The sequence below is a fragment of the Athene noctua genome, chromosome 13, assembly GCF_965140245.1.
Source record: "Athene noctua chromosome 13, bAthNoc1.hap1.1, whole genome shotgun sequence".
Classification (NCBI taxonomy): domain Eukaryota; kingdom Metazoa; phylum Chordata; class Aves; order Strigiformes; family Strigidae; genus Athene; species Athene noctua.
The window spans coordinates 22,865,650-22,883,527 of record NC_134049.1 but is presented as its reverse complement, the minus strand read 5'-3'; the positions used below and the strand labels follow the sequence as shown (position 1 = coordinate 22,883,527).

Sequence of the window (17,878 nt, the reverse complement as noted above, 5' to 3'; positions counted from 1 at the left end):
TATATTTATTTTTTATCCATACATCTAGTATTTGACAATTTAGGAAATGCATCTTTGTTGCAGGCTAACGTGATGCAGATATTGCAGCATGCTTAACCCTTGAGCACACAGGGCTGTTCCCACTGAAACAAGGCTGTTCCAACCAGCAACACGGCCTCTGTGCTTCAGCACTCTGCTGAGACATCAGCTGGGGGATGCACCAAAACTCAGAGTAACTTCAACTCACATTATTTATCATTTCAGACCCTTGTAAGGGAAAACACAGTGCTCTGACCTTGATAAACTGTGACTGCGTTGTCCATCTGATGATGCATTTACTCAAGCGTGCAAGTCAGCATCCACTCTGTCAATAACCCAGGCTGATAAATTTAATAACCCCACTTGAAAACCAGGCTAACATCAATATGTTGGCGTTTTTTAAAGCATTATGTTTTCTCCCAGTTTTACTGAAATTATTTGGCTTTCCTGTAGCAGATGAAAACCAGATGTTGTAGAGGAGGGAAGGGTTGAACAAACCAGAAAGAAAAACCAAGACAGCAACAGGCAGGTCACACCCATTCATTACCCATATATTTCCCTTCTGCCATGAGGCTATTTATATTGCATCTCTATTATTACAAATATTATAATTGTGATGTAATTCTAGAAACCACAGTTTTCTCCTTTGCAGCCCAAAGCAGAAAGCAGCATGCGAGTCGAAAGGATTCAGCAAAGTTTCTTTGTGCTGCGTAAGCACTTTGGAAAGCTTTGCTCCCATCTTGCAGCATTAATGCCAATATTATGGTTTGTAATCCCTCCTGAAGCAGCCCAAACCCAGGATTATTCCAGGTTTACCAGCTCTTGGACGCCTACTTGTTACACTGAGAGTATTAAAAAAGAAAAGGAGTTTGTGTATGTGAACACAAGGCAATTTATGAAGTATCCCTGCGTGTATCACTGGCAAAATTAAACGTGCATCCTCATTTATGTGATTTGCAGCACAAGTGCAGGACTAGAGGAGCAGGACTGGAGTTATTTATCATTTCAAGCAGCAGCATGATGCAAAATAGAGGAGTAAGAGTAAATCACGGGTGATTTGAGAACTGACTGGCCATATGGATGGGCAAAAGAAATGGCAGATGACCTGCCTTGTTGAATTTTTAGGCATACTGCACAAGCAAGGAAAGGTCTTTGAAGGCCTCTGCACTCTCCACAACATTATTTTTTTTTCTCCATTTAATGCTAATCTAAAACTTCTGGCAACAGAGTATTCTGATTTAAAGCAAACATACGGTAGCAATTAAGAGAGGATGCAAGAACAGGTTACTCTTTGCTTCAATCTGCAGAAAAAGAAAAGCAAGGGGGAAAATAAGCCTTGTTGTGCTCCAGTTGCTACACAAAAATCACTGCCCAGTCCAGGTTTGAATATGGGCAACTTATACAGCACTGACAGCACTACTCCAAGGACCACACTGGGCATTATATTATCAGCCCAGTATTGACCAGCTGCTATTTTGAGGAATTCACAACAATTCCTTTAAAACTGACTTAATACATATGATTTTAAGGGAGCTTTGACAACCTTTTCCATGCCCAATTATATACGTATATACTAGAGTAGCATCTCCAGTTACTCAACAGGGCCATTTGTACCCAACAAGCAATAAATAACATACCTCACCTTTTCATTAACAGATGCAATAATTTAAAATATTGGACAAATTTCCATTGCTAACTACTCTCCAAAAAATTTTAAGTATTCATCACGGATATACTCTTCCATAGCAAAAAAACTTGTATTATCACATGCATTCTTCTGAAGCTTGAGAATTAAGTTAAAATAATGCTTTTCACAAGGAGGATGCTAAACTTCATGCCAAACCACGATCCAGAGAACAAAGCGGGGTTTTACTTGATTAATTATTTTGGGCTTCTATATGATACCTGCAATGCAGATTTTTTGTGTATATATAATACATATATTATTATAATAGATATTATTAGTCTCGATAACACTTGCAATGCAGATTTGTGTGTGTGTATATATGTACACACACATGTAATCTTCCAACACTTGCCAAATACCACCACAAGATTTCCTCTAACTGCTATTGGGAGAAATTAAAAATAGTTACTCATTATAATTTTTCCTGGAAAGCTCACCCTGCTGCGTAGCAGGTCAGCTCTGTCCTGCGCACAGAGCGGAGCGGTGCGTGCAGTTACAGCCGCTCCTCTGCTTGCTCCTGCCATCGCCACGCCTGCAATTAGCAGAGAGGCTTTCTACAGGGTGATTGCCTACATTCATCCATTTCTGATTAACATCTCCTGGAAAAAATGTGATGGAGAGGGAATCGAGTGATCCAGAACACGAAGGCTAAAAGGAAAAAAGAGCAACAAAATGCCAAAAATAAAATATTTCAGGTTGGGTTTGGCAGCATGCTGGGATTAGATCACTGTGAATCCCAGCTTAAATAAAGCTCAAACATGAATTTCCTGACTAAGGTAAAAAAGCCTGGCTCAAATTTATGAATTGCTGGCAAGGTTACCTCTATCCCAGAGGCCTCCAAATACCAAGAAAACTCTGGCCCAGAAATGCAGAGTACAGCCTGATAATTCAAATACATTCCTCTGAGCATCACCCGTTCTGCAGCCATAGCCTAGGCAATAAAGAAATAAACTCCAATACTTCCAACCTCACATTTTTTAAAGCCTTAAATTAAACTGTAGAAGCGTATTTCTAAAGTTTGCAAAGTTTATTTTCGATGAAGAAGTGGCTATAAGCCTTGTAGAGAAGGTTATTTTAAGGATGCAACCCCACATCTTCCCCAGCTCCACCAGAGCTATACCACTCTACTTCTATTCTGTGAACAAAACAAAAAACAGAATTTTTGCTCTTTAGGAAAATCTTCTGGATCTCCTTAATTACAGGATAATTCAATTTCACAGTGACATTTGTAAGATAAGAAGAAAACTCCCAACTGAACCCCACACTTTCCCATAGGACAGACCCAGCACTACCCCTTACAACCACCAGCCTGTATTTAAAATACTCTAAATTCAGAGAAAACAGTAATTCTTAAAAAAAATATTTCACATTATTAAGTCTGCTTGGTCTCTTTTTTTTTCCTCCCTCTTTTTTTTTTTTTCCTTCTTTTTTGTTTCTTCTCCAAGCACATCAGATGCTTCACTTAAGTCCAGCAAGATTAGATCTGCTCTGCATTGGAAAACACTGGAGCACCACAAATTTGGGACACAGCTCCCACTCCAACCCACCATGCCAAACCTTTGCTCTCCAAACCTGCTATTTCTCCAAACAATTTCCTCAATGATAAAGCAGATGAAAGTTTTAACGTTTTACCCTTACCTTGGACACAAGCATTTTTATCCACATGCTTTCATTCTCCTTTGGCATCCCTTACGCAGCAGCTCGTCCAAGATTTTTCTCCCAATTAAAAACCATAAGTAAACCTGCCTACACTGGGGCAACTACTAAATCTTTGATCCCTACCACAACGTTCTTGCATAGGAATCCCATTTCTCTGTTCCTATTCCCTCCTATCAAACACAAGGATATTACAGATCTGGAAAAAGCTGGCAAAGAAGTAAGATTTTTTTTTTTTATTGCATTATGGCCAGAAATTGCTGAACTAACTTTTTTTTCTTTTCCTTGTTTTAATTTTAAAAAGTCAGACTCATCTCCAGCATTTTTTGGTACACATGCTCCTTTTTCAGAGACATGTGCTCTCCTCCTTCAAAACCTCACTTTCCTGGAAGTGGAAATGAGGGAAGGGGGCAGTTCTAAAGAGAGTTTCTTATTCTATAATGGCATTTTTAAATTATTTTTTCCCCCCTCAAAACTCATATTTTCTTAGTGTGTTGCATTAAGCATTTAAGTATTTTAATAGGAACTTCTCAGTAACTGCTACTATATCCTGCTACCAGTCTGCCCATAAGAGCACGGACTGGTTCACATTACATTAATGATCCTGCTAAATAAAAAAGCATTAAATATGTCCAGTAATGCTTAAAATTAGAAATAATCATAATTACTCAGACCCCTACTTCTTTTATAGTGGATTATATGGTTTCCTGGTGCCTTTTATAATGGAAATAACTGAGACAATTTGCTTTCATTACTATAAAAAATGGTTTTCCATAATTGCCAACCATCCTGATTTGGCTTGTACTGTGCTAAATTTTGAATTGTTTTGATTCTTAAACAATACTGTACTGCCTTTACTTATGGGTGTTGGTCAGGTCAGGACTCTTGAAAACAGAAACATATCCTTTCAAAAATGCTCTGCTCTTACAGCAGAGATTTGCCACAGCTGACAAGCACCAGTGTAGGCAGATGGCAGCTATATAACACAGACACCATTCATTTCATCAATGGTGTCATTAAGACCTAGCAAAAACCTGAGCTTTCACGCAGCCATAAGATGCATTTTTATGAAAATCCTTACTGGGTTAACAACAAGTGGTAGAGCCATTCAGGTGTAAGCCAAAAAGCAAGCAGCATGCTTTTTGGTGCTGGCTGGAACAAAGATAACTTACAGTGGTCACCACAAGTTTCTTGTAGTCAGGCTGCCCCCCAAAAAACACATCCAGATTTATTAGACAGAAATCAACACCAATTTAGGAGATCCCTGAGCCACAGATGACTGAAAGTGGTGGGACTAGCAGGGAAGCATCACCCTACCTTGCTTAACATCCTCCCAGGGGTGGGATGAAGGATGAGGTGAAGCCTTCATCTGGCTGAGCGCAGCCATCCTTGTGTGCAAAGGAGGACCACCTCGCTCTCCAAGGCTCTTCTCTCCAAAGAGGTGGTGCTTACCTACGTCGGGAAGTTTTACTGTAGCAAGCCACGATGCACACTGAGCACCAATCATCCCAAGTGATAAAACTTACTTAATTTGTTGCTCACAATGATGCAAAATGGACATTTTTTTCTTTTTTTTTTTTTTTGAATGCTTTATATGTCCAAAAATGATCTGCAAAATAGCTGTGCTGTTTTAAACTCAACGGAAAGAAGTCAGTCTTAAAATTCAGCTTGTCCTTTCAGCTTCTCTACCTCAGCCTTTGCCTGTAAAAGTCCAAATCCCCAATCACCGTGTCAAAGCCAAAGGCTCAACTGTCTGCACAACATTTATCCCTCACCCATCTTAATTAAACGAATAAAAGTGCAGCAATCAGCTGTTGCAGTTAACACAGATCCTTTCTGCAAACACGGGAAACAATGATATTATTTGCCTACCTCAAATTGTTGCTGTGAGCTTCAGTAAGACTTGTGCAACATGGGTTTGGGGAAGGATTACTCCATCACCCGATACCACATACTCTACTAATTTAACTTCTATATAATATTTAACCTTAGAGGCTGAACAAATTGATCATCATTCTGGAGCAGCCATCTGTCTATGCTTTGCTATATTGCCTTACATTTTTTAATTGATTTCTGTTGAATTTGGCAAAGGTATTTGGTCAAAGCAGAAGGCACTTGGTTAAGCTTCTTTATATCTGGCAGACACAAGGACCACAAAGAAACACAATATTCTCCAAGCTGTAGAAGGAATGGTCAACACCTGCTCATCCCAGCAATTCTTGGGTTTGGACATCTGCGTTGATACAACCCTAAATGATGACCGCTATTCACACCGATGCTCGTGCTCTACTTGCAGTCATCAAGGACCGTGTTGACTTCTCTCTTCTTATAGGAAGCGTATGGAGAAATAAGGTGTATACATTGCATTGCCACAGTGCCTTAGTTGGCTCAGGAGGTCTTCAGAGGGGACCTCTTGACCCTCCCACTAAAGCGACTTCAGTTTCTATGCCCCAAAACTGCTGCAATTCAAATTAAATCCTGGCTGTAGGCAACTGAGGTCTTCTGCTGTAGGACCAGATGGGAGCTCACCCAGAGTAAGACCCTGGAGGTGCACATGTGGCCTCGGCACCAGCTGCTTCCCTGCACACAGTGGCTCTCTGCTGTGCTGAACTACTTGCTAACACATATATAGGGTGTATATGCACATCAATAATGTATGCATATCTTTAATTCCCATCAAGGACAGCTAGGTACTTCAGTCCCTCTACAAATACAATGCTTACAGACCTGTCCAGACTCATACAGGAAAACAGAGAAGATACAGGAGCAAGCACCAGCCACATGCACCGACTCTAGAAGTAATCTCTTCTTTTAGATTTATATAATATACCAACAGTCACCAGAGACATTACAGGGGAAAAAACCACAAAGATTAACTAATCACTTTTTCTGTCTCTCCACTGTATAAAATAAGTGATAATAACAATTCCCGTGCTATAAAGAGTTGTGTTATAAATAAAAAGAGAACACATCTTGCACTTGAAGACACTGAGAACAGATTCAGAAAATTTTATTTGCTGCCTTGGGAAACAACTTGTTCAAACTCCCGGAGCTCAGTAAGACACCATCTCCTTGTCACTGAGCAGATGAGAGGGTATTGCTCCTTGGGCACCAAACTAAAATGCTCTCAGAGATGCTCAGTGGACAGCCCTCACGTTTTATGGCTGGAAAAGCCACGGGGATAGCAGAAACTGTTAAAAAGCCAAAATTTGTCAACTGCTACCACCAGAGCTGGGTGTAGTCCCTGTCCTACAAAGGCTCCTTGTTCTCAGGCTCTTCTGTTCCCCACCGAAGGCGACCATGCTGCAGCACTGCACCTATCTGGCATCCATCCAGCACCCAAGCCCAGCATGTAAAATCCGATGTGGGCTTCTCAGACACGAAAAATGTGAAAAGAGTCTCAGTAAACGGTTAAAAAACCAAAATCTGTATCTTGACTGGGAGACAGGAGAGACAGGGAAAGAAACAAAATCCCTACTAGAGCATTAATTTCTCATTCAGTGACTAGAAAAATACAGTGCTATTATTAACTGTGCATATTAGGGATAAAATCTGGGCCTCTTATCAATAGTAAATCCTCATGGAAGACTTACTGGACAGTAGCAGCACAATCTTTAATTAAAAACATTACATCAGAGTGCTACATTATTATTATACTATTTGATAAATATATCTAGGGAAAAATTAAACAAAAAGTTTTCAGAAAAGAGATCCTTCCTTCAGGCTTTATAAAATGTGCACCTTGATATTCAAGTTTAAAAAAAAAAAAGCATAATATAAAACCAAACAACAGATAGACTGGTGCAATAAGCCAGTGGAAGATTAAAAAAAGTATTAAGAAAGTAATTTCTTCTCTAATACCTTATAATGCTGAGCAGCATCTGAGTTCACAATGATTGTATGCAAGCATAAATGCATGGCCCCTGCTTGGGTCAGACTCAGGATTATATTGTATAGATATATAGACATCTATAGAGATAAATATCTATAAAATCTAGATATCAAGATATTCAGTTAACTAGGGCTCCATAAAGTCGGGATATCTCGAGATCCAGATATCTACAAAACCAAGATCTCCAGATTCTAGATATCTAGATCTAGATTTTATAGATATCAAGCTATAGATCAATAGAGGGAAAAGTGAAACCCTAAAAGATCGGTGAAAGAAAACTAAAGAAAGGGATAAAAATGGGAAAGTATGAATGAGAATGAATAGCAAAACAAAACTATTTCCCCCAAAACAGATGGCAAGGAGGGAGGGGGAAAAAGATGGGACAATTGGATGTGTAGGTTCAATAAAATGCTCCTTGTAAGGCAAGTGCTTCACCCAGCAAAGGCAAGGTTTTATTTAGCATTTCCCTGCTGGAAACAAAATAGTTGCAAATTCTTAAGGGTGCAGAAAAATGCAGCTCTGCATAAACCTGCTTTAATAGATAATCCATTTTCCTGCAGTCATCACAGGTCAGAAATAACAATTTTTGTCACTCAAGCATAGTAAACTGGACTTCAGGGGAATGAAATGTTTGCTGAAGATGGCTAATAATGAAAAATAATAATATTAAACTGAGCTACTGATACAGCCAATCTGGATATTGCAGAAAGACTCTACAGTGAAAATATTGAATAATTCAGGATCAGAGAAACGGATGAACAAGACACTACTTGATACAGAGCCTGAAACTGTAAAATATCACCAGCTGAAGAATAACAGCATTTTGAAAGGGCTGGTGAAAAGCATTTGGTGCATGAGCCTTGCTGTATGACTCCTTTGTGTCACTGCTGCCAGCGGAGGCCTGCACAAATTCTTCCCACATTAGGCATCATCTGTATAATCTCTGTGCACTGCTCCCTCTCTAACCTTTCCATGCACTGGGGAGGGAAGAACGCAAGGCAAAAAAATCCTGGCTGCTGCATTAAACACCTACCCCAAACTTAGACCACACAGGAGATCAATAATAATTGCAGATATTGTAGGTTAAAAATGACCAAAAGTGAGTAATGAGCAGAACAACCGGTATTCCCTCTACCCTTCATAGAATCTATTTTTCAGATATAAAACCTCTAGAGCCACATGACACAACCGAGTTACTTAAAAATCAGTGTATTGGAAACTGAACATCATGAGCTAAATCAGATACTTTTTTTTTTTAAAGTCCATTTAAATGAAATTTGGTTACCTCTCATTAATACTGTTTTAGGTAGGAAGAAAAAATGTGAATATACTCAGATTTTACCTCCTAATAATAATGTTCCAAGAAGAGGTAGGGAAAAGAGAATATACTCAAAGTTTACTTCACATTAGTATTGTTCCAAGTAAAAATATGTTGGATTTGCCTTTCTCACAGGGAAATGACTGCACCGTAATTTGCTGTATAGAAACAGCATTGCCTTACCCTGGCTGTGCACTGCAGGAGTTACCAGGGTGGGATCTGCCAGCAGAGCTGGGTCCTACCTGGGATTACTACAGGTCTTGCACACATCCTGCCAAATTTCTTGGGAGAAGCAGCCGAGGATGCATGGATATTTAGCTTTAGCACCTCTGCATTGTCTGATGCCACTCGAATATACTGAAAGTCCAGGACATGCTCGATTCTTCTAGTTAATTGATTTTTTTTTTTTTTTTTTTTTTTTTAAACTCTGCTCAATAGCTCTTTGTTTTACTCTGGAAACGTTCAGCAGCATCCACTGAAATTTTGGCAGTGCGGTATCATTTTCACTCGCACCTAACAGCAGCCAGCTCTTCAGCTGCTGCTGCAGGAGCTTAATTCAGCTTGGTAAAAGGAGGAAAGGAGGCTGTACATTACCACGGCAAAAGGTATAAAATAAAATTCAGTATCTTTCAGTTGCTGCTTACGTTTTCCTCTAACAATTCAACAATCAGGATTTAAAAAAAAAAACAAAAACAAAAATAACAGCTTTTAGACTTCTTGACCTCAAGATTGAAGCTATAACTTCCCCGTACAAGCAAAACACATATGTTGTGTAATATTGCTCCAGAAATTAAAAGGCAATTCCACCACTACAAAAGGCTAGCTGCAGTTTTTTCAAAAGTAATTCAAGCAATCAACTCCTTTTGTTCAAGTATAGATGCTGCAGATGCACATCAACTGTGAAGGACAGCAACAGCTAACCTCTGCCACCAGCAGCGTTCCTCAGCCTGTCACAGAAACATTTCTTTTTGCCTTTTTTTTTTTTTTAAATAGCAATTGAGAATTCCCCACTGGGACCTTTCAAGATACATGTAAACAGCTGCTTAGAAAACATGTCTGGTTTTTGTAGTTGCCATCGCAGTACTACTTATGACAAACGAGTTGTTGAGAAAGTTACAGATGATTAAATGATCTGGTGCAGACTCCTTTAGATCTGGGCTCATCCGATACCTGTCTGGGGACCTTTGGGCATATGTGAGCCAGGGAGAAATTTGCTACTTCTGCATTTTTGCCGAGAATTGAAAAGAGAAATGTAACATGATGTTATAAATTAACATTCAAACCCCCCCAGGAAAGCCAGAACATGTTTTATGTTTCGCTTTGAACCAAACAGAGGAGGATGCTCATGTGCTATATCACACACCAGCACAGGGTGATGATTCCAGGGAGGGCTGGTAAGCAGCACATCAATATCCCACCTCTAAAGGTTTACGCCTATGAAAACAAGCTGGGCTTCCAATATGAAGTTCATCTGGATATTTCTAGCTAATTTAAGTAGAAAACAGAGTCTTAAAACACTGTTCTAAGTTCATATGAACAAGTTACCTAACCTATGGGGTAAAATAGCCCTGTGGCTAAGCCACAGTTCTCCAGACAGACCACTAATTGAATCACAGAAGATGGTTTGGGTTGGAAGAGACCTTTAAAGACCATCTAGATCCAACCGCCCTGCCATGGGCAGGGATACCTTCTACCAGATCAGATTGTTCAACTTGTTCAAGGTCAGGTTAAACATTTCCAGTGACAGGGCATCCACAACTTCTCTCCTCTTCCAGCGCCTCACTACCTTTAATTGGAAATGATGTGATAATGATATTTTGGGGTTTTTTAGAGCAAACCTTTAATTGTGGATTTCAGAATTAGAAGTGAAGTAGAAATGCTTCAAGGTCTGCAAAAGTTGCCTATAGGAAGCTCCTTCTATTCCCTCTCACAAAAAAAGTGCAACTGTTGGAGTAAAGCATTTGCCTGACCAACACACTTCCTTGGTGCTTTCTTAGATAATATCAGGGTTAACATCTAAATGAAAAACAAACTTCCTACATGGCAGCAAAGATATGCACTCTGAGTCCCTGATGAAGCATCAAGCTGAGCATAATGAAAATTTGATCTAAAATATTGCATGAAGTGTATCAAAAGTAGAACTGAACTGCAGAACATGCAACTCTTCCTCTGGCAACTACATAAAATTATTGAATTTGAGCGCCTCAGTCTTGAAACTAAATAGCCAGAACACAAAATTTTGATAAGCTCAGACCTACAGATACCCTGCTGAAAAAGTATTGTTGTAGGGGGGAACAATAAAAGTGCTTTACAAGAAAATGGGGAAAATACAGAAAAATATCAAGAAAATCACCTTTTTTAATCAATTGGAACCTTGTTATTAGAAAAATAAGTACAGTATTTATGTAATATTTATCACAAATAAGTAATATGTAACTATTTTATATAACCATTTATCACAAAACAAAAAAGTCATATTGCAACCAATCCAAGCAGCACTACTACAAAAAAGCTGGTATATTGAATCACACTGTAGGAGAAAGAAAATCCACAGGACTTAAGTCAAATACACTTTTAAAGGACACACTTGGTCTCAATGCACACCTCTAACTGCAGCCACTGCTACATACAACTACCAGATGATATTACCACGTTTAGATGGCAGAAACAGCTTGCCTTGACAGCTGTCCCCAAAAGTGCATACAAGGCTCACAGGAATCTCATGCAACAAACAAATTAATAAAAAAAAAAAAAAAAGAAAATCACAAACAATAGCCTGAGACTATTCAAAAAAGGTAAATTAGGGAAACAACAAAACTGCATTTAAAAAAAAGGTAATTTTGCTCCACTTCCTCTCCTGCCATGCAAGCACAACTGCAAGCACGCCAGGAACGGGTGGGTTCGAGTCAAACACTTGTGCTACCAGAGATATTTTGCAAGCAGGGAAAGAAAAAGAGATTCAGAAATCTGAGTAAACTCTCATTTGCTGCATCCTGTCCCTAAATCAGAAGTCACAGCACGAAGCCGTATGTCACTGCCTCCTAAAAGACAAGCCTGAGCTGAACATAATTTAATTTTAAATACACAGAGGGAAAACAAGGGATTCAGAGAAGGTATCTGGAGGAGGGGAGAAGAATGAAGAAAGAGAGAAAAAAAAAGCGCAAAAATTTGGCATCTAAACTTAGAGAAAAGTGAAAAAGTGTATTTCAACCACAAATGCAAGGTCAAATCTGCATACGGGTGGCAGGGTAACACAAACCTTTACCACACATCCCCTTTTCAGGAAATTTTAAGAAGGGAAGGCAAAGCAGCAGTATGCACATTTTATCTTTAAGCCTGCATGATTTGTGACTATTTGGGACTGGTGCTGGCAGAGCAGAAGAAATTCTGGATTACCCTCACTTTCTCCAAGAGACCTGGAGGCAGCTAGAGAAGCACAACAGCAGCCATCCAGCTGCTAGAGCAAAGGAATGCAAACTTCTGTTCAAAAAGAAAAAAAAGAAAAAAATAAAAAAAAAAAAAAGAGAGAAGAGATATGATTCAGTTTTGATTTTTTTTTTCCCCTTAAAAACAGCTGCAGATCTTGCGAAAGGAAAGCAAAGAGGCTTAGTGTATCCCTCCCCTATACCTAATCCCAACACACGCAACAGCACCCAGGGAGAAGTGGCCGTCCCCAGCAGCATTACCAGTAAACCCTTTGTGTGCTGCTCCCCACCCAAGAGCCAGGCAAGTAGCCTTAAACTTCAGACCCTGAAACACAGGGGAAACAACAGGGATCCCGATAACCAGGGATCTTCAGATGACACCATCCTGAAATTGCTTGCACCCTCTCTCCCTGTTTGACAGTGTAAAATAACAGCAGGCAGAGAAAGAAAAGCAAAGAAATGTGCAGCTCACGGGCATCCTCTATTTCTTGCCTCTGGACACAAGCTTGTTTGACTATAAGCAATGACTGTAAGTCTGTATTGGGGGGTGGGGGAGGGAAAGGTTTAATCTTTCAAGTAGCTGGAACAGTTCATTTAAGGGCTGAGTGATGCTCAGCCAGTTTTGCAACTGGACTATTTTACCTATTCCTGAAAAAGGTAGAATTTAAGAAAAAAACAATTCTCAAAACCTTCTTTTACCTTCTCTTTCATGTATATCTCTCTTCTCCACCTCTGGACATCCAAGTTAGACAAGAGATGCTCTCTCTGACACTACTTAAGAGAACTATAAAGTGGACCTTGATCCAACAAGATAAGCTAAAAAGCATACCAAAACCCAAAGAGGCATGCAAATGTTTCAAATAAATAACAGGATTGGAGGTGGAATGCAAGAGTTTTCATACCAGTTTTCTTAAATTAATGTGGTCACCTAATTGGGTCACCACAGTAACAACCATTAACTGCAGACTAACAGAGCCTGGTCTGACACCTTCTCATTAATGGCAGCAAGAAATAGTTCCCTCATCTCCTGCACAACAGGAGAAACACTGGTGAGTGCAAGAACAGTGAGTCCACTCACCTGGGTGATTTAAAAGTATTAACGCACAGTTTCATGCAGACTGTCAAAAAAAAAGAAAGCACCTTTTTAATTTCTTTACCTTCAGTTTGTTATACAGCTTTTCTGCTTTTCAGGGCAAAGCCCATCCTGAATGACTTTAATCATTTGATAACTCCAGATTAAATGAGCTCAGATGATTCTACCTGACATAAAACCAGAAAAAAACTTGTTGGCTTTGCAAAACGAAGCTGTTCACTTATCCTTAGCCAAGACATCCATGACAACTAGTCCTTCCTGGGATTCCTAGTCTTCTGTTGGTAGTTGAAAGTGACCAAGTCCTTGGACTCATTAATGGAATATAGACACAAAGAGCAGGTATCTACAACTGCCAAAAACCTTTCAAAATAGGAAACAAATCCCCCCAAATCCATGAGTTATACTATCTTTAGTTGAAGCCACTTTCTATTTAAAAGAAGAAAACACAGCCACGGAGCCACCTCTCTGTACCACAGCTTCAGATAAGCACAACGGCACGGCTGAAGCCGATGCTCACATCACACACGTGCAGACAGGCTTCAACAAACAAAACTCTTTAACAAGCAAAACTGGCCATTCTAAGGAAAACCATTTCAAAGAGTTACAGTGCAAACTCAAAGCAAATTAATTCATGAATGCTTGCATTCCTCTTTAGAGTTTCATACCTGCAGAGTTAATGATGCAGTTCATCTAATCTCCTTTCATACACAGGAAAAGTCCTCATAAAGTAACTAATCGCACCAGGCAAATAAAGTACTCATGATTAGAAAATAAAAATTTGATGATGAAAGTTACCTTTGATCTCTTCCCCAGCTCTATGAAGCTGAGTGCACAGGAACTCCATAAATACAACACTATCAATATAATACGTGCAATGAACTCTCTTTTCAATGTACTATAAAGAAAGGCTACCAGTAATCCATGAAAGGCATTTTCATTTTCTAACTGAAAAATCTCCAAGATATATCAGTATTAAAAAACCCTTGAGTGATAACAGAGCATTAATAAATTTGTCAGAAAGTCATTTGCTGTACTTTTATTTTCCCTTTTTCTTTTAAGCAGGTAGGATTCTAAAGGCAGAAACACCTTGTTAATACTGTTGTAACTTTATTATCAGCGTTTATCAGATAAACCCAGACTAGTATAATAAAACGCCAATGACTTGGGGGTTTGGGGTTTTTTTTGCACAGTTAAAAAGTTTCCACACTACTCTTGTTTTCATCTTACCTCGAGCACTGGTCCAGCTCCAAGAATAATCTGTTCTACTCCACTGGCAAATCCCTTCTGGCTGAGGGCGGTGAGGTGATGAATCAGAAAGTTGGTGCTCTGTGTCTTTCCCGAACCGCTCTCTCCTGAAATCACGATGCACTGGTTCTTCCTCCGCTGAAGCATGGCGTGGTAAGCCACGTCTGCCACAGCATAAATATGGGGCTCCAGCTTTCCCAGCTGATGGTTATCATACATCTTGACATATTTGGGGTTATAAATAGGTAGAAACTTGAACGGATTAATAACAATGAGGATGCTGCCTACATAGGTGTAGATTTTTTCTTGCTTGAAGCGGTTTCTGAGATTTTCCAGGAGCGTTTTCTCATTCAAGTCTGGCAGACTGCACAAGTCATCGTAGTCCTTCTGCTGTGGCTGGGGAAGAAAGCCACGCTCCACCATCCTGCGACGCTCCTCCGTCACCCGCAGCCAGGACTGGAGGCTCCCGTAGTGAATGGACCCATCCAGGTTCTTCTCCCGCAGGAGGAAGCGATAATCCTCGCCACTGATGCGGTTCTCTAGGGCCATGCGAGGCCACAGCATCATGCGCTGGACTGGGCAGTCTGTAGGGTTGAGGATCCATTCCTCCCCACCAAACTCCTTCACTTCGGCAAGGACGTAACATTTTGTTTTCTCGAGCTGAAGTTTATTAATGAGCGAATCAATCACCTCGGCAGCTGTGGAAGTTTTCCTGGCGGTGATGGGGCAATAGATAGTCCCTTCTGCGATGCTCCCGGGGTATATGTGCAGCGTGTACTCGCTATCCTCAAAGCGTCGTCTTCCTCCAACATCATTTACACTCATATTGGATCCTTTCCCATCAGTACCTGTGCTGCATAGTCAAAACTGTCCTATCTCTTGTCAGGTCATCATGTTAGCAATGCTAAAAAAAACAAAACAAAAATAGGTTAGGTGTTTTATCTTGGCAGGGATCCTTGAAAAACAGTTGATGTGCACCATGAGATGCAACAGAGCAACTCAAGTGGCGATACCAATTGCCTTTAACAAGGCAAACGATGATTCCCAACTGACATCTGAAAAAAGAGCAGGGTTTTCACACCCCAAAGCTGTAATAAATAGAAGTGTTTAACACACCAACACTACTCATACCTCAGGCCCCTCTCTACTCAGACATAACTACCCACAGCACCTCAAGCTTTTGCTCATTTTTCCCTGACTGAAGCAGCAAAGATTCAAAAAGACCCTCTGATTTTCAGTTTTATTTTACAGAGAATAAAATCAGTATTTTGTGAGCAACATACCAGACAGCCTACTGAATCAATAGTGGCATTCTTCTCATGTGAAAAGTTGCTACAGCCTTATTGCTTAATATTACCAAATGGCTTATTTAAGAGTTAGTGTCTCTATTTCCATGTTTGCATACTTCATGCCAACTTTTAGGGAAAGCATCATTCAGCTAACCATGACTTTGGAAAACACCCCTTGACTTTCCTAACACTGGCCTACCCATACATATAAATTCCTAGATGTTCTTAGAGAACTAAACTTTTTGAGATTTTGAATAGTTGCACAAAATTCTAACTTAAAAAAACCCACTTTAAAATATCAACTTAAAGGCATACTCCAACCAAAAGGAAAATGCCACCTTTGTCATAGAATTCTAGAATCGTTGAGGTTGGAAAAAACCTTTAAGATCATCACGTCCAACTGTTACCTTAGCACTGCCAAGTCCACCACTAAACCATGTCTCTAAAGTGCCACATCTACATGTCTTTTAAATACCTCCAGGGATGGTGACTCCACCACTTCCCTGGTCAGTCTGTTCCAATGCTTGACTACCCTTTCGGTGAAGAAATTTTCCCTAATCTCCAATCTAAACCTCCCCTGGCACAACTTGAGGCTGTTTCCTCTTGTCAGTTCAAAGGTCTTCCTGAGCAACATTCAAAATTGCTCTTGAAAGACAAAGATTTGCCTCGTCTCAAGTTCAAAAAAGAATGACTCATTCAGTGGTTACAAGCTCCAAGTTCTCTCACATTGTAAAGGGACACATGATTACCACAGCGGTGCCCATTCAAGAGTACGCACTGCCAACAGGCCTGATACTTTGCTCCAACACTCCTGGGTTGAGGACCTTGTATTGACTCAATTCACCTATTCCTACAGCTTCTCCAAAATCCAGACTGTGGGAAGAATCATCAGCTTCTCATGGGTGTGTGGTACACAACAACCTCAAATTTAAGATAAAATGACCATGGCCTTCCCCTGTGGACCTGGTTCTTGCCCTAGTTTCCTTATCCCACAGTCCTGTGCTAGTGAACTGTAGAAAAACTCCTTTCTCTTCCTGTCCAGGAGATTTTCAACCCATTGGGATTCAAACAGTAGCACTTCCACCCACCAAGTCAACCTTTTTTCAGTGATGTCCATATCTGATATCAGATATGAAGTATTACAGCCAACTCATTCATACAGTCTCAACTTTTGTTTCTCTTGTACTACTTAAACACCACAGAACACAAATCTCCAGTGCTGAAACATCAACCGCATAGCCAATTTTTCAAACTTAATCACTACAAGACAACAACATCCTACAACCAGCCCCAAATGAAAGCCGTTCTAGACTTAATGATCCTCAGTTCTCCAGCAATTGGTTCTAACTCAGAACTCCCCTTCAAAATGTTAAGAGTTATTCCAACATAAAGACCAAAAGTAACTATGAAGAAACGCAGAGGACCCTCGGAGCCAGGATCTGGGCAATGAAATGGCAGGTGACATTTAATACAGGTAAAAGTTTATGTGATGCACATCCTAATGTTATGTACAACGTTGAGCTCTCCCTTGAGCACTGCCCCACAGGAGCAAGACCTCATGACTATGATAGTTCCCCGACAGCATCAACAAAATGCTCAAGAATGGTCAAAAAAACTTGAGGTCAAAACCCAGGTCAGGTTTAGGGAGCTCCTGAGCTTCAGATATTTGATGTCAGGAAGAATATTCTGAGGAAGCATTTCACATGGTTGCCCTGTCCTTGCACTCCTCCCCAAGTACACAGATCCAAGACCTTTAGTCCAAGCACAGCCACCCTCACCTTGTACACTGAGGCAGGGCTGAGATTTGGAGATTTGTTTCATTTACTACAAAATTTCTGAGCTCCTCCAATGAAAAGAATTATTTTATGTTGCATTGTTTCCCGCTTCAATATTTCATTAAGTATATTATCCCCAGCCACACTCTATTCAAAGCAAAGAAATTAATACGTCACAGTGAAATACATCTGGCAGGAATTCACGGCACATTGCTTGGTAGAAGGACATATATTATATACTGGGAAGCACTCCAGCTGCTTTCCTATAGCTTTATTATAGGCACAGATGCAACAGGGATGATGTCAGTTAAGTGCTGGGTTGGGCTTTCTTTGTCTGGCTCAATGACTCCAGCATCAGTTTTTCTTCAAGAAGGGAAAAAAACCCCACCATGCTTAAGCTAGATAATTCCTTATCAAGATTTGACTTCAAAGCTTATAACAAGAGGACTGGCTATTTTTATTCAAGTTATCAGAGCCTAT

At 40.1% G+C, this 17,878-nt stretch overlaps 1 protein-coding gene across 9 annotated transcripts in view; it reads right to left on the bottom strand.

The window, feature by feature from the left end:
* MYO9A (myosin IXA) overlaps positions 1-17,878 on the bottom strand; it is a 186,964-nt gene that overhangs the window by 137,382 nt on the left and 31,704 nt on the right. For all 9 annotated transcript variants that reach the window (XM_074917624.1, XM_074917623.1, XM_074917628.1 and 6 more), the window contains one exon: positions 14,317-15,238. In XM_074917624.1, coding sequence (XP_074773725.1) covers positions 14,317-15,159 — 843 coding nt within the window. In that variant the 5' untranslated portion in view covers positions 15,160-15,238. The remainder of the gene's footprint in view (positions 1-14,316; positions 15,239-17,878) is intronic.